Consider the following 18,442-nt stretch of genomic DNA (forward strand, 5'->3'; position numbering starts at 1 on the left):
TGGTTGGATATTTATGAATATTGAAGTTTTGATACTACTTTAATAGAGAATTGAAAACAGATCATGAGTTAGAAAAAAATAATCTACTTGTCATTAAATTACTGGAACCACATCAAGATTTGAATGATATCGATCATTTCTACATTTTTTTCTTACAAACGATCATTTCTACTTTGATACTCTGTAGTGCTGAAGGAACCATAAACGCTCTATAAAGCTCCGTAAGGCCTCAACAAAAATAGCCCCATAAGAAACATTTATGATGTTTGATTATTATTTTTATTATTAACACATCAAACTGAGACCAAATTGACCAAACTTTTATGTGCTTGTTTTGTTTGGTCATGATCAGAGAACATCAATTACTTTTGTCTTGATTGTTTTAAATACATAATATTGAAACATTGAAAATATAATTTAGCTTTTGGAAGAAAAAATAATATTAAGGTAAAGTTTACACACAGAAAATTTATTTTATATAATAATATTAAATGTTTTGAAATTATATACTCGTTAGTTTATTTTAAAAACTCTGATCCATTAATTATTATAAATGCTTAGGCCCTTTAGCCTATCAAAAAGGAAGCTAGCTTGTTGGTATACTTTTTTAAAAAAATATTTATATAAAATAAATTTTTAAATACTTTCACTTCATGTCAAATTAGTTTTTTAATAAAGAAAACTTAAAATTTTAAGTAGTATTTATGCCAAATTTTAAGTAGTATATATATACATAAATATGTGAAACATATTTTTTTTAAAACATGTGAGGTTTATTTATTTATTTTGATCTATTTCTACAGTAGAGTAATTAAGAGAGTCTTTTTTTTTTTTGTTTCTGTGCATATGATTGCAAAAGAATATCCAAATCAATCATCAGAATTTTAAAATTCTTTCAAGAAATTTGCTGACATTCATAGGTAAATTATCTCCGTCCAATAATAATTTCTTTCTCCATAGGCATCAAATAATTATCTCCACATGATAATAGAAAAAATCTCCACTAAATCGGCAAGTTGAACTAGTGGGCTGAACTAATTAAAAACTGAGTTAATGACTTTTAATCAAATATTTAAATACAAATTTAACCTTTAGGTGCAAACAAACAATAGTCCTTTTCTTAACAGATTTTGTTTTTTCCTGGTACACGAGTAACGGTATTTACCAAAAGTGATGTGTCTTGGTTCTCATTGGACCGCTTCGTCTATTTTCATTTTTCAACCCTTTTGAAAATATGCACATTACTTTAATACAGTGACGACCGAAAATAAACATATACGAAATTGAATTGGAAAATTTTTCAAAGCTAACGAAAGATCACATATTTTGGCCATTATTAGCTCTTCATGGAAGTATAAACTTACAGCAAGAAAATTGTTCTAATTAGCACCTAATTTTACTAATAACTTCAATGCAGGCCATGGATCTAACCAACAAGCAAATAATGCAGATCAAGTCCTTGTGTTCACCTTTCATAAAAAGGAAGATTAAGTAAACTGGAATAGCAAATTATTATCAAGCAACACACCATCCTCGAGGGAATATATATAGTTTGGGATGCATCATGCAACCATTTAAGGGACATAGTCACAACAAACACATATATAAACTAATTGAGTTTTGAAAATGACATCAAGAAAGGGTTAAGCTAGCTCTAAGTGTATCACACCACTGTCCTCTTGTGTGTATCAATGGGCCAAATGGTTATGAAAACCCCACAGGGATGATGATAAACTTCAGACAATGCAAACTCTTAATAGGCAGCTTATTTTATAATTCAAGACATTTGTTAAAAGAATTCACATACTTTTATTGTCTATATTTTTTAACAAATTTAATAGATTAATTTGATTTTACTTCCTAAAGAATTCTCCTTAAACTATATTATTCTTACCTACATAAAAGACAAGATAAAAAAAATCAAGTCAGCCGAAAACTATTCATTTAAGAAAGTGGCAACAGCTAGTTTGATATGTTTAAGAGATTCTTCAAAATATTATCATAAATATGATTAAAACCTTTTCACTTTATAAGAATATTGAATTCCTACTGCTTCTCATAAAACATTTGTTCAGAAATATGATTAGAAATATTCATGAGATTGTTAGTTTTCTATAAATATATTTTTAAAAGAATTTTATACCAAGCATAAATTCTTCCCATCAACTCAAGACTCTTAAAATAACTCTTCTACCAAACATCCGAAGGAATTGTTCTCTATAATTAAATTTTGCATAAGTAATCACACATAAAATCAAATACAGATTATTTTCCAATAAAACTGCACCAAGTAAATAAACTTCGTTGAAATTCGTATAGATACTTTTTGTACCATTAATCATCATCCATTTAAATTTAATCTTAATAATTTATCTACACTTTTTTATATAATTTAAGATTATTTTTTCTCATAAAAACATTCTTTCACCTATATATACCTTTTCGACCTAGATAATAAATTTGACCCCAACATAAATCAATGGGCACACGTCAAGGAAACAAACCTTCCTCTAAAAAATCTCATGCTGCAGAAGATAGCATTTCAGCTGACTCACTCTCTTTTGCAGGCCTAGTTTCTATTCAAGACCAGAATTCAAAGCCTCCTATTCCTAACCACACCACACACTACTACAAGGTAAGCAAGCAAGACTTAGATTTTGAATTTTCCACCATACAAGAACACCTAAATTCTGGTTCCAACCCATTCAAGATCACACCTGCTGATGTGCTCATTTCCAATGGAAAAATCAAACCATTTCAACCAAATCGACCTGTCCTCACAGATCCCCCCATTTCCTTAAGATCATTGCTAGCTATTGATCATGCCAATAATAGCAAGATGTCAAATGTGCAACAAGCTAGAAAATATGATGAGCAACGTGTCAAAGCAAGAATCCACAAAAGCAAGGAAAGGAGTAGTAGTGTGACAAGAACTTGGTTTGGCCACAAAGTGTTTAGGTCTTTTCTATCTCCATGCAGGAAATGCCAAGCCACTCAGCCAGGTGCCGTTAAAGGACAAAGTGTGAAATGAGAAAAGCTCAACATATACCACTGACATGAAGCAGAAAATTAATGTCATGAGGAGTTTTTTGCATTTCAAAGTAGTAAAGATTAAGACATTAATGTTATTCTATGGATCGATGTTAGTGTTAGTGTTCTCGGTTTTTATATGGGTTCAATTTTAATGTAATGAATGTGAAGTATTTTTGTATCGAGACACAACACAATCATAGATTGCCGACTATTTATGGTGTGCTTGATTTGTCCCTGAATCACAACCAACATTAAGGTTGTGTGATAGATAGATTCAAGTTCAATGGGAAACCAAAGCAAATAAACACACACTTTGGCTTGCTACAATCTTTTATCATTAATGCATGCCTCAAGATCAAGCACATTAAGATATCTATATCTATATAATACTTTACATTCATAAATGTCTTATATGAAGATATAAATGTCTTGCTAAAATAAAGAAAACACTAGAACATGTTGAATGCTTCTGCGCTCCGCACTAGAAGTTGAATCTGTATTTCTCACTTCTCAGAAGGTTATAAAGATACTACATCAAAGGTTACAGTTTGATGTCTTTGTATACAAGTATAGGAGATAGAACCCACTTCATACTGAAAGTTCTCCTACCATACACCAGAAGAATTTTTAACATTTGCTAAGTTTAGCTACGAATAAATTTAATGAGTTGTTAATTTTAAGCTAATTAACTATGTATTAACTACTAATATTATTTTCCTAATTAAATATTAATTTATTTTATTATGCAAATTTACCAAATAACACGCATCTCAACTCAACAACACTCTCATTCTCGCATGAATCCTCTAAGTGACAATCACTAAATTGCACTTCAACTAAATAATCACTAAATTTCACTTCAACTAAATAAACAAAGCCTTATATTGTAACATTAAAAGATTACTAAATATGATTTCATGAAATATTTATGAATATTTTAGGGCACTTATAGTTTGTAAAACTTCCTTACGTCAAATATGCGATTGTCTAACACGGGGAAATAATTAAAAATGATAAAACTACCATACATTTTTCATTGTTCTATATAATTATGCACTTGACAAAAAATGGTCAAGTGATTATTCATTATTTTGCTTAACCCAAATGTGTTCCAAACTCCGAAAGTTGCTACTTCATCTTATAAGCCAGGAGCTGAAAATAACAAAAAAAGAAGAAAGTGAGATGACAAGAGAGTAAATACTAAGATTGTAGCAATAGTACTAAGAGGGAAAACTCGATATTTAATTATGTATACACATTATAGTCAACTTCGGTCTGGTTTGAAAAAATACTTAATAAGCACATATAAGAAAATAAAATAAAAAGCATAAAATAAAATAATCTTCCCTCACAAGTTAAAAATAACTTTTATAAAAGTTAAAATTAATGTTAAAGAAGTTTGTTTTCTTATAAATATTTACTAAAAGGTTTTTGGCCTTCAAGAGTTTACCAAATGACCGCAGTTGGTGACGTTTGGCTTGTATAGGTCAGCCAATGTTTCTTCATCCCTTAAAACACGCAATTTATCCTTGTTTGGATCAACAATTAGTTCATCTCGCATAACATTGGTTTGAGATTCTTCTACCAAGCTTAGTTCAACTTCATTAGGTAGGAGCTCAACTTTAAGTGCAACATACTATAGATAAAAAAAAAATCAGTTAGAATCAATAAGAAATATACTACATATATAGAAGTGTCTTAAAATGGAGAGAAAATAACCTTGCACAAGATTTTCACTGAACAAGTAGGCCTACAATGAAGGTATGGCTCTTGTAAAGTTGGCATCTTTTGCTCATCCAAAGAGACAAGCACAAGGGGGATGTCCAACTGAAATAACATTAGTCCAAATCACCCATATTGTATCATTGCAATAATACCAATGTTCGAGCAAAAAATCATGATTTAAAAGATTACAAAATTAAAAGAAGAAGAAGAAAACTTAGCAACATGTTAGATGAATCTCTAAAGTTGGTCTAAATGTTAGCAAAGGATAAAATTATTTTACCTCACCATCATTTACATTCGAGTTATGTAAATGATTAATAAATCTAGAGAGACGACTACTCATGCCATTATCACCACTCACTCGAGTGTTACTCTGGTGACTATCAGCAGAAGAACTTATTTCTCTATTGACGTCTTGGATACTTTCACCAATAGTTATATCCACATCGATAGTGGGAGATTCCTGTGCAAGGAATAAGGCATGATTAGGAGACATCCTCATTGTTAAGGATGAAGATCTTGTTTTATTTTATAAGAATAAATTAAACATGAGACATTTAAAGTTGAAATATAGGAATAAATTAAAGAAATAAAATTTATAAATGGAGAAATAAATTATGAAAATGAATTGTGTTAATTATCTATTAATTTGATAGTGTTAATCCAAATTTATCAATTTCAAATTATAATATGTTGAAAGATTTTGTATTAGCAACAAAGAAAGTTGAAAATTTTGCCATTAGCTTAAAATTTAGCCATTTAAATTTTAAGTAAAAGAATTTTAGAAAAAAAAAATCTAATTTTAAAAAATCACTTTAGTTTGATATGGTGGTAAGATATAAAATTCAATTCAAATGTAAATTGGAATTAACAAGCTAAATTTTAACAAATGTTTTTGAAAAAAAATTAAAAACTATATATAAAGAATAAAATGATATACTTAATGTAGGAAAAGTCATGTAGCTCAATAGGAGAATAACTACTGAAAATTCTTGTTCAAAAGAGAGTACTAAGTTCATAACATAAGAGTATACAATTAGCAAAAAATAAAAGTAGTTTGATAATCAAGCCATTAGCTTTCTTTGGTCATAAATTGTATTCTAGTGCAACAAGAACTATCAATGAAATTATTTTTAATTAGCATTCATATCTGAAAAATGTTTGGGCAAAGTCATACCTCTTTGTTATGAGTCCTTTCACTCTCATACATTGCCAATTCCTCCTGAGTCAAAAAATCACATTCATGGGGTTTAAAGGCACATAATTATATTTTTAAATTCAAAATACAATATGTTCATCTTACCTCCTCCTCATACTTGTCAATATCCGGATATATAGCAGCAATTATATTATCAAAATTTGGGTCATCTCTAAGTGATCGACGGCTAGGACAGTGTACACGACAAACGGGACATTCATTGTTACTGTAGTAAAACCATTTTAAATTTGTTAGTAAATGTGAAAATAAACCAAGACTATTAGAAATATAAATCTATGACATAATAACTTATGTGACAATTTGAGGACCAACCTAAGACGCATGGATTTCTCTATGCACTTTCCACAGAAGCGGTGCATGCATTCCATAACTGCTTTTGTTTTCCGGAGAATACCTTCACATATTGCGGAATCAACCATTTTTTACTATTATGATTTGATAATTAGAAAGGAAATAATTATTTTATACTGTTGCATTTGAAACAAATCTTTATAATGTTATAAAAAGTTCATCCATACACACAATAACAAAAACACTATCAGTCCTTGGCTCATTTCCATACATATTATCTGCATGAGAATTCAAATTAATGTTATCCATTTTACAAAAATATTTTAAAATTTTCAATTTGCAATGCAAAATCTTCTTATTAGAGTAAATATTAGATAATAGTTATTGATGAAAAAACATCCAATCTAAATATATTATGTCTCAAACACAATAATATGAGAAAAGTTCATGTACTAAAATCTTTATTGTCATCTAATTGGACATTCACTTTTTTAATAAGTGGATTCATTATAAGAAGAAAAAAATGAACTATAGTTCCTTCCAAAGGCATATTTTTTGTTACTTATAGTAAAAAAATCAGCTAAAAATGTTTTAAAAGATAATTAGATGATTTTTATAACCTGAAATTTCTAATAAAAATAAAATAAAAGACAATTTTGGTGTTATTGCTTATGCTAAAGGAAGTAGACCCTATGATGAATGTAAAGAAGGCACCCATCTTTCTTCCAATGGTACCTCCAAATCAACATTGCACACTGAGACCATTCAAAAATTTGTCTTAAGCATCAAGTACTACCAATCTTAAGAAATCTAATCAGGAAAGTTTATTATTTCCTTCAAGTGACCTAACTAATTTTCTTTCTTTCCTACTATTCTCTCGAATAACATCTTAGTTAATGCACTACCAAGCTCTCCAACTCGCCCCCCCTCACACACATACATTTTATACTTCTTAGACCCCTTATAGAATACAATGTGTTCAAGAAGAAACGTGAATTGGTGAGCAAAAACTATGGGCAATGCAAAATTTGAAGTACCAAATAGCTTTGATGTTTTTATTTCATGCTCGGGACCTAGTATAGTAGTCATTAAATAATTCATAATCAGGATACAACACTATTTAAAAATACACCATGTTGGGACTTTTTTTACATGTTACTATATGCACCATGCATGTCAGAAAAGGCAAATGTCATGGACTTTTAAGAATGAGATAAGTGTAAACTACTCTCATGTGGAGATTATGTTATTAAGCAAAGTAGTGTCTACAACCACAACATAATAGGCATATTTGGATCACTCCCTCCCTAATCTTCCTTATATTTATTTTTTAATAAAATATTTACTAAAATATGATTGACACTTTAAAATCTTAGTGCATCATGAAGGGGACAAGGCACATTAAAAGGTATTTATCAATACAAAATTTTAAATTGATTAATTTTCCATTGCCAGAATTTTAACCATTTTCTTACCAAGTAAAAAGCATTATAAACCAATTGTTGTCATATCTTTGCTAAAACACAACTCTCAACAAAGTTATCAAATTCATACTCATAGTAAGTTTAACATATTTAAGGAACAACAATGATTATATAGCAAAAAAAAATATTAAGAAAACAAGAATCGGTTGTAAGTTACATACCTAGGCATATAGGACACCGCAATTCCTTCAAATTTGCCAAATCTATAGTCACATATCTGTAAATAAACACCCATTTAGTCATTTTAGCAAATGTTAATATTTAATATTTTTTTTGGAGATGATCATTGTCAAATACCAAATTCTCAAGTTCTTGCCTTAGGTGAATTTATTATGAGAAGACATTGACAATCCTTAAAGGAAATACAATTCATCTTAATTTTATTCATTTAATAAAATTGATCGTGCTAAGAATAGTGCAAAAAAGAAAAAAAAAGAATGTTTTACTAAATTGTGGTAAATACATAACTACTTAAAAAAGTCATGTAAATGATAAGAATAATGATTAGTAGTTCCACCTTAGAGTTAATAGTTTTCACATACGTTATATTTGAGTTTTAAAAAAAAAACCTAACATTATGCATGCCTATAAGTGTTTCACTTTCCTAGCTTAGCAAAGAAGCATGTATGTGAAAATGTTGGTAGATTCTAATGTGAAAAAATAGGTAAATAAAAAAAATGAACCCAATATCCAAATTGATTTAATTTATAGTCAAGATAAAATGCTTCCTTGAGAATAAGTTCATGCTAGTGAAAAATAACATTCATATTAAAAAAAAGATTTACACAAATTCAATAAAAGTAAAGCATATTATCTTTATAAATATGATTTTTTTCTTCTCTTAGTACCATGATGTAATCACATTCTACATCACATTTTCATAAGGTGAAGCAAATTTAACCGTTTGTGTTGTAGGTTTAGATCCCTAATTTTTCTTGTCTATAATAAGAAAAAAATACATTTTAACTCTTATTTCTTTTAAGAAAGTAAACATAAAAAGACATATCTAGTAAAAATTGAAAATCGCAAAGTAAACAACTAAATAAAGCACAATAAAAGCATGAGAGAATGCATGCATTACTTATAAATAAGTGAAAACCACAACAATAATCTCAAAATACTACTAAAACACAACACATGAAATTAAATCATAGTCACATAACAAACAACATTGAAGTATAATCAAAATCAACATGAAAACAAAGAAGTGAAAAAACCAATTAAAAAACAAAAACTGCACATTGAAATGACTAGAGAAATTTTGAATGACAAATCAACTTAACATACTCTTCCTCATCCTCATCTTCATCCCCATCCTCATCCTTGTCCCCCTCACTCATCGAATAACTTTGATCTAAGTCTGAATATCGAAAACAAAGAAACAATAAATGAATAACAAGATCATAAATAACAAACACATTAGTCAATGAAATTTAGATTAAAATGTAAGAATTGATTTTGCAAATTGAAACACATAATTTTAGAGGAAAAGGACACATACCAACTTCTTCTACAGGTTGCACTTCAGCTTCGAGTTGCTCGTGGTCATTTCTGGGAGCAATCTCTGTTGGAGTCTCTTGAGGGAGACTTTGTGTTGCTATTACTTTTTTCTCAAACTCTTGTCTCTCATTTGACAAGCTTCTACAAACATATTTAAATAAGATAAAATCATTCCATAAAAATAACCATCCTTCAAAGGGGATTCAACATCTAACTCACCCATAAAAAATTAAAAAAGTACGAGAGAATTCATGCATCACTTACAAATATGCAAAAACCACAACAACACTATCAAATACCATGAAAAGGCAACACATGAAATTAAACCATTGACAAAAAAAAATCTCACTAGGTAGAATCAAAATCAACATCAAAATTCAAGCAACAAAACCAATTAAAGATCAACATGATTGAAGAATTGCAAAATGACAAATAAGCTTAACGTACTTGTCTTTGTTCTCATCCTTGTACTCATCGCTCAGCAAACAACTTTGATCTAATTTTGAGAAAAATAAAGAAGCAAGATATATATGAAAAATTACCATTACGAATCGCTCATATGAGTAATTGAAATTTAAAATAAAATGGAGGAAGTGGTTATGCAAATCCAAATGAAAAAATTTAGAAGAAAACGACACATACCAATTTCTTCGGGTTGCACTTCGTCTTGGGGTTGCTCATGGTTGTTTCTAAGAGCAAGTTTTGCTGAAGTTTGGTGAGGGAGCCTTTTTGGTGACATTATTTTCACTCCAACTAACCAAAACCTATCAATGAAATGAAAGTTTAAAACACTTTGTAGCTAACACACCTACAAAGAAAAACTATTGAAAACTAATGAAGTGAGAGTTCAAGATAAACATTCAACAATAGAGGGGCAAAAGGTGATAAAGGTTGTATAAATAATATAACTCAAAATAATAATGTTAGTGTAGTCCAATATCTCCCATGAAGCATTAAATGTCTCCACCCCCATTAATAAATTTTATGTATTCAAAATATTAATTGCATTTTTAATGAATTTAATAAATATGCACTGATGATGTAAAATAAAAGTTAAAGTTTCAGTAATTATATTTTTTACACAGTTATCCAATCACAACTCATGACTTTTAAGGTAGTTATTATAAAAATCAACAAAATTATTATATATAACAATTGTGTATAATATTCTTTATTCATTTTTAATACTTGTGTCAAAATCTTATAGGTCATATAAAATGAAAGAAATTGTTTATTACATGTTGAAACCAAAAAATTAATAAGTATTTATTACAACATTTAATAGATACATATAATACATATATAAAATATTGTATTTTTTAAATAAAATTTATTATTTAAAAAGTATTTATTACGGTATTTAATAGATACATAAAGTATTGAATTTGTTAAATAAAATTTATTACAACATTTAATACATATATAAAATATTAAATAAAATTGATTATTCAACAAAAATATTTATTACAATATTTAATATATAATAATAATACACAAATTCCAAGAATTTAACCAAATGGATTATGACAAATGCATGTTCGCAATCATATCTCATAGGTTTAATAGTATAAAAAAATACGCACACAATAAAGATTTATTTTAGTTTTAATTGCAATAAACAATTGTTTGTGCATAATTACTTCACAACTTTTTTATAATGGTATTGATATTATTTAAATAAAATTATCTTCATCGAATCTCTGTATTTGGTAATTAAATAAGACTTTTTTTTTGTTTTTTTACTAAAATAGTATCAATAATAATAATACAAAAAATATTTTAAAAAATAAATTACATGTCACTTTTTTTGGGTTAATATTGCATTCACTAGATAACACCCAAGAAAAGGAATCATTTCATATAAAACCATTAGATAAATCTATTTTTTTATAAGAATGAAAATTATATTATATGTAATTTAAATGGCTGACTAAAACTTACACACGTTTAATGCAATTAAATAAATGTATTATATATAATAGAATTAGTACTTAATACAAATAGTAATACATAAATTAATATTAATGATTAATATTCATTGTAATATTTTTATTAATATTAGTAAATATATAAAGTAATAATAGTGATTAACGTGAATAGTATTTAATATTAATATTAATTTATAACTTCACAATATTTATAAATATAGTAATTAATTATAGTCTTAATTACACTTTTGTTTTCAAGTATTGTAATTATGCAATTTTTGTCTTTGGGACCGGTCCCCAAACTTTCCTTTCATTTACAATTATATGTCTCTCAATTTTTTTTTAAAAAACTTAACAAATTTTACTAATGTAGCGCTAACATAGTTTCTAACATCCACATGTAACAAATTACGTTGAAGTGATAATAATGTGTCAAGTGAAAATAGGGAGAAATTAACAAAATGTTGGTGAAGATGAACTTTAAACCCCACTCCCATATTTCAATAACAACATTATAAAAGTTTGACATAAAATGAAACAGTATAATTTCTTATATTATTAATTAATTAAAAAATATTTTTAGCATGACTAAAACACGATTATTGTAATCATTAATAAACTTACTTTCTCTCTACACTGACAATAAAACAATATTATAGTATGAGTATCTATATTATTTAAATTTAAATATTTTTTTTCGTTCTTGTATTTTTTTAAATTTAATCTTTATGAATTATATTTATTTTATCTTCGGTCTTTAAAATAGTTCAAATAACACTTTTTTACAGCTTAAAGTGTTATTAAAATGATCTTAAGGATAAAAAAATAAACATAATTTGTTAGATTAAAAATAAATAATTTTTTTATAAGGAAAAAAATTAAATTATAATGACTAAAAAAGTATTTAAGTATGTTATTTATTTATTTTGTAAATCATAAATGATTTTTTTAGCAAAAATCATTAATGATTTTCTTCTTTAAATTTTTTGTTTTATGATATAAAATATTAAAACAAATTGTAATATAAGAATTTTACATTATGATTAAAAAAAGATAATTACTGCATCACCCTGCAGTTTCACCAGTTGCTTTCCAGTCAGGGAATCCAGGTGAGTGACACAAGTTACCAAAACAGAACAAAAATGAGAAAAAGAAACATACTTTTTTTCTTTTTCATTGCTTTCTTCTAGAAAAAAAAAAAAAAAAAAAAACCCCTCTGATCTCATCCTTAATAGTGAAAAAAATTTACTTTTCCCATGCCACCTGCTACTGTGTTTGTTTCTTTGAGACACTATCAGTAACTGTAACAGTGTATCCTGCGACCTGGTACGGACAGTAACAACGTAGTTCCTATGTAGCTGATTATGGCGGAGATTTCAAGTTCAGGTTACAAGGAATACGTGGCCGGTTTGTCCGCTGGTGTTGCCGCTGTAGCCACTGGCCACCCCTTTGATACCGTCAAGGTTCGATTTTTATCAACTTTTATGGAACCCTTTGGTCTTAATTATTGCCCCCGATTGATACATTATTTGATACTGTAATTGTTTTGTTTCTATGTGTTACTGTTAGCCCTTTTGATCAGTATTTTTGTTGTTCTGCCCAGTGAATTTTTTTGGGGAACTCAAAACAGTGTTTTTTTTTTGTACTTTGGGATGCAGGGATGAAAATTAAAATGGTGGGCTACTATAATTTCAATCGGCCATCGTTCTGAACTAGTGTGAAACAATTTTAGATCTCAAATTTTCATTGGGGTCGTTTTTCATTTCTGTTTTTTGAGTTGATACTTAATGTGATTGGTGTTATATAGTTTTTGTTATTGTTCGTGGTTGGTTTATTGGTTGATTGAGCAGTTAAAAATAGTGTCTGGGATTGTGTTGAGCTAGTCAGTATTACTTAACTAGCTTAATGGCCAAGTTCTACTGTTGTTGTCCTTTTAACTGACCAATGTCAATTGCTGGCTTTTGCATAGGATAATAAAAATTGCAACTTATGTGCTATCTAGGGATGACATGATGATTCAGAGCTATTACTGACTTGCTTGTATAATTCATGTCTGTGCTTTTTTGTTAACCTTTTTAAATAGTTCAAGCATGTATAAATATTATGATAACAAATAATGGTGAAAAAAAAGGGGTGGCTGACTGGCTGTTAGACTCAAGAAATGAACACACTGAATAAATTATATAAATAATTTGGTTTTAAGTCGAAATTGAGTACAAACATCAATAAGCACGATATTTCTCCTAAAAAACTTTGGGTTTCATCCTAACAAGAAGTTTCTTGCTTCAAAATACCATAAATAAAATAACAATCTGACAACTTAATTGTGTTCTGCAAGTCTGTCACCCAACCTATATATCACTATAACTTTCGCTCCATAACACATACTTCCTAATCCAAAATTAATATGAAAATAACTTCTTAACAACATCCTAACACGGAATTATTACTGCCAAATTCAGAACTTCATCAGAGACCCAGTGCCCAAGACTCCCACTTAGTGGGATTTGGGAGGGTAGATGTAGGCAACCTTATCCTCATAAGCGAAGAGGCTGTTTCTAAGATTTGAATCTGTGGGCCATGAGCTCCAGGTCACAAGGTAGCAGCTTTAGCGTTTTGCTAAAGTTCACCCTCATGACAAATAATGGAGAAAATAATAGGAAATTTTAGAATTTTACTTAAGTGATCGAGAAAGAAAACATTAATGATTTTTCCATCTCCTTGGCATGTGCAATGCTGTTGCACTGCTTTCCTTTATCAAATTGTTTGCTTTTGTGATAAAAAATGATAGTTAGGCTTCCCATGAGGGGCACACATGAACTTTGAAATAAGATTATCAATCCAAAGCCTAGAAGAAAGCTTGCAAAACCTTCAGGCAAAGAATCAAGCTTTTCTTAATGCAATTAGGATGAAATGATCTCTCTCTCTCTCTCTCTCTCTCTCTCTCTCCTAGCTAGCTAGCTAGCAGAAATATTGGTGTGTAATCTCGTCCGAACAAAATTATTGTGATTAAATAATATATGGGATATGGGCAGGAATAGGATTATAGCAACAAAATGTGACTTGTAGCTTAACAGGGAATGGTGCTAACTCTTATAATTGTAACATACGTAAATGTTATGTATATAATAATTTGATCAGCAATATCATATATGTGAGCTATACAATATAATCCAGATGTACAGAAATTTACAGTCCCTTAATATTTTAAGACTACTCATATAATTCATTTTGCAAGGAGATAATATCAATAAGCTATGAAAATACTGAGAAAGTTCTGAAATTTTAAATTTATGCATCAGAAGCACAAGGTTTGAACAATTTTCCTAAATTATGGTTCTTCAGTTGCAGTGAGAAATCCTTTTGGTCATTTTCTTTTGGTCCACGATCTTCTACAATATACTTATATTTATATCTATTTTAGGCCCTTTCTTGCATGTTTGCTGGTGACTTCAGGATGGTTTTTATTGTGTTTAATTATATTTTAATTGTTATCTACTTTTAAAATTGTAGTCTCTGTAAACTATTTTTCCCCCATTAATCAGGTGATGCTGCAAAAGCACAATGCAGAAGCACATATGATTCAGTATAGAAATGGATTGCATTGCACTGCTAGGATATTGAAGACTGAAGGAGTATGGCTAATTGACCTTTAACTTCCAAAGGATAAAAATGGGTTATTCCCAATTCCACATAGGAATATGACATATTGATAACTGCTAATTCATATCAATGCTGGTTGATATGCTTTCTTGTGTATAAAAGCTGGAAGCCTGGTCAGAGGTAGTTTATCATTATGTAGGCATGTAGTGGGCTCATTACTTGAATTCATCTGGTGATTTAGATTGAATATTTTATTAATTATCAGACCATCACATCATTTAATAAGTAATAAAGTTATTTGACCATTTGATATTTGTGTTCTATTTCTGGAGTTTGATTGTAGGGGCTCACTAAATTTTGTTTTGAAAGCTATCTTCCTATTTGTTTTGAAACCTATTGATTATGACATGTTTTGTTAATTATTTGTAAAAACTGGCTATGCTTAACTTCACTTATTCAGTAAAGTCAGAAGGCACATATGTCCAAATGCCATATTTTCCTTTCTATCCTGTTCTGATGTTTTTCCTCTCAAATGGAAGTGTTTTTCTCTCCCCAAAGCCCACATACTATCTTTTCAATTTTGATTGATAAAGGTCCAAGAGTAGTTCACCTAAAAGCCTATGTAGTTGGCCTGTTAATTGGAGACCCATGAATGATTTTATATCTATGACACTCCCTCACCTGAGAGTCTATTGGGTTTAAGTGTTGATAATAGATAAGGTATGAGCTCATTTTACTTTGTGTTGAATTTCAATTTATTTATGAAAATTGGAGTGTCAATGGTGGAATTCTTGAACTTAGTCACAGAGATTGATATGTAATATGCTTTGTTTTTCTTTTTTAGTTTTAATTAGAGATTTCAAAGGGATTGGTTTGAGACTTCCAAATGTAATTTTACAATAACTCTTTCAGATCAAAGGACTTTATAGAGGAGCAACACCATCTTTTGTTGGGATAGCAGTTGAAGGATCACTCTTTTTTGGCATTTATTCCCAGACAAAAGTGTACCTTCAGGTGTGCTTCAAAATGGCTTAAATGAGGTTTATCTTGATTTGACATTGCACCAATCAGCACAACTTGTTATGAAATAGAGTTCTATAAGCTTTTAGTGGTTTTGTGAGTGTATCATGTGTGATGTGTCTTGTATCTCTTAGTTTCTACTTTGTTTCCCTACAATTATCTAGGGGGGAGTTCAAAGTGGGGAACCACGGCCTCAAGTGATAATACCATCTGCAGCTTTTAGTGGTGCCATCATCAGTTTTGTGTTAGGTCCAACAGATCTGATAAAGGTAAAGTGAACCTGCAGTGTGTCATTGGAACTTTTATTGTCCCTAACAACAATACCAATTTAAATTTGAACTTCTCCAGTGTAGGATGCAGATACAAGGCACTGACTCTTTGGTTCCTAAATCCAGTAGATACAGTAGTCCCCTTGATTGTGCCCTTAAAACTGTAAAAGCTGAAGGGGTGAGGAAATTCTGCAGCACCATGATTAATGTGTTATAGCTGATGGCATCCCTTTCAGGTGAAAGGAATTTTTCGTGGAGGTTGTGCAACATTGCTTAGAGAATCAATAGGGAATGTTGTCTTTTTCAGTGTATACGAATATGTGCGCTATCACATGCATTCAAATATCAAAGCTAATTCATCCAATCACAGAAACCTGGTTGATATTGGAGTTGGGATCGCCAGTGGTGGCCTTGGTGGTGTGGCTGTAAGCATGTTGATAACTAGCATTTTTTTTTCCTGCTGTTGTTGACAACTAAACATGCTATTGAATATTAATGTACTGAACCTTTTTTTTTGTGATTTTTCTGGATCGTCCTACCAGTTTTGGTTGACAGTTTTGCCTCTTGACGTGGCAAAGACTTTAATTCAGACAAACCCTGATAAAAATTGTCCAAGAAATCCTTTTGGGGTCTTGAGTTCAGTAAGCTCTCTAAATGTTTCTAAATTATTTAATTAACTGCCAATCATTTATATATAAAGAAAACTATATGCCAAAAGTTGTTTTGTTTGTGTAGATCTATCAAAGGGCTGGATTGAAGGGGTGCTATACAGTTTGGGTGCTACTGTAAGTCGAGCATTTCCTGCTAATGCTGCAACGATTGTAGCATGGGAGCTAGCATTGAAAATGCTAGGCATTAAGCGTGACTGAGGTCGGTTCCTTTCATTTGCAATATGATGACTTTTTATTATCTGGCTCACATCAAGTGGTGATTGCTGTTGTATTATTTTTGTAGAGTCTACCTAATTGCGGATAATACAACAAAGCTCAGGTAAGCTTTCATAGAGCCACTGTTCACCCTAGCTAATATTTGGACTAGATAATAATGCTTTAAATAGAATGTGTTTTTCCTTGGAAGAGTTTCTAATTTTCAATTTTTTGTCTTTTACTAGGACATCATTCAACATTGCATTTGAAGCTGGTTATTTAATTCTTTTTTTATTAGAGAGCTTGCTTAACGAACTTGGAATCAGAGGCCTTTATTTTAACTGTCCCCTAGGCCTCTACATGCTTTTTCCCCTCCAATTTTTTGGATAGAAGTGTAGAACATTTCTATCTCTGGCATGAAAGTATATTTGTTTATATCCATTGAAGTTAACATTATTGGAAGTGTATAGTATGGCCAAGACAGAAAAGCCCACTTGTAACACCCATCTACCCCAAGATACATACACTTGTAATATTTTCTAAATACGTTTACAGTGAAATTTAATTAAAAGAATGTATTGGATTTTTAAAATAAAAAACTTATTTTGCAGTAAAAGTATTACATGTTAAATATTTGTAAACTTAAAGAAAATAGATTAATAAAAAATGTAACTACATGTTAAACAAATCTTGGCGCTCCAAAGTTCATACAAATCATATTAAACAAAATATGGTGAAAAATTACTTATAAATTTAATCCTTAAATAAATGAATAAAACTTGTGTCCCAATGTTATATTATTTTAGAGCATTCATAATCCTAAAATTAATAGTAATATCAAGTGAAGACCTAAACTTCTCATGTAGCATTATCATCATAACCTTTTAGAGACTCACCTATAAGAGTGATATTTATTCCATACACAAACTAGACAAACAGAGGGGGAGTGAGATACATCTCATAATATTTAAAACATTAAGAAAGTCAGAAAGCTATAAGATAAATTTATAAACAATTATGTACCACAACACAAGCATGCATTATCCAAATCAAACATTTCATACACAAAGTCACACACAAAATGCAATGTACATTAGACCTGTAGATTCGTATGCATGTGGTAACATTTTGGAAAACACTATGAATGTAGCCTGGGAGTTCATGTAGTTGACAAATTGTCACACGATGGGCATCACGACATTATTACTCTCACCGAGATGACACCACCAATAGTGTGTTAGGGTGTTTCAGCCTTGCAAAGATACTCCAACACATGTGATAGTATGAGCTTAAAGGAGATTTCAAACTCTTGCACCCCCAAGGTCAAAGTCGTACATCAACTCATTCATGACCTTCCCGGTTAAGTTCATAAATGTCCTTTACTTCAAAACACATATGCACAACATGATGTATGGTTCATGGACAATATCCACATGAATTATTTTCGAATTTCCTTAGAGATTCCTATCCCGCATGGATTAGGCTCTCCTAACATTTTTCGCAA

At 29.8% G+C, this 18,442-nt stretch overlaps 1 protein-coding gene and 1 pseudogene across 1 annotated transcript; one reads left to right on the forward strand and one right to left on the reverse strand.

The window, feature by feature from the left end:
* Window positions 1-3,921: 3,921 nt before the first annotated feature.
* LOC114373983 (putative E3 ubiquitin-protein ligase RING1a) lies at window positions 3,922-10,103 on the reverse strand. Its single transcript, XM_028331561.1, has 12 exons — window positions 9,895-10,103; window positions 9,700-9,748; window positions 9,254-9,393; window positions 9,040-9,112; window positions 7,914-7,969; window positions 6,290-6,371; window positions 6,062-6,182; window positions 5,936-5,980; window positions 5,039-5,221; window positions 4,753-4,860; window positions 4,484-4,669; window positions 3,922-4,185 (listed from the first exon to the last, which is right to left on the reverse strand). Exons 1-12 carry the CDS (start codon window positions 9,989-9,991, stop codon window positions 4,162-4,164), a joined length of 1,164 nt encoding a protein of 387 aa, XP_028187362.1. The 5' UTR covers window positions 9,992-10,103; the 3' UTR covers window positions 3,922-4,161.
* A 2,260-nt stretch (window positions 10,104-12,363) lies between these two features.
* Window positions 12,364-17,554, forward strand: LOC114375033 (annotated as a pseudogene).
* The last annotated feature ends 888 nt before the right edge of the window (window positions 17,555-18,442 follow it).

The sequence above is a fragment of the Glycine soja genome, chromosome 11 (assembly GCF_004193775.1).
Source record: "Glycine soja cultivar W05 chromosome 11, ASM419377v2, whole genome shotgun sequence".
Lineage (NCBI taxonomy): Eukaryota > Viridiplantae > Streptophyta > Magnoliopsida > Fabales > Fabaceae > Glycine > Glycine soja.

Bases quoted from the DNA above. Each gene is read 5' to 3' on its own strand.
- LOC114373983 (XM_028331561.1), bottom strand. From the start codon at position 9,991: ATGTCACCAAAAAGGCTCCCTCACCAAACTTCAGCAAAACTTGCTCTT. The intron at 9,749-9,894 runs GTATGTGTCGTT...TCTCAAAATTAG, and splicing joins AGTGCAACCCGAAGAAATTG to ATCAAAGTTGTTTGCTGAGC. The intron at 6,183-6,289 runs GTTGGTCCTCAA...GTTTTACTACAG, and splicing joins GAGAAATCCATGCGTCTTAG to TAACAATGAATGTCCCGTTT.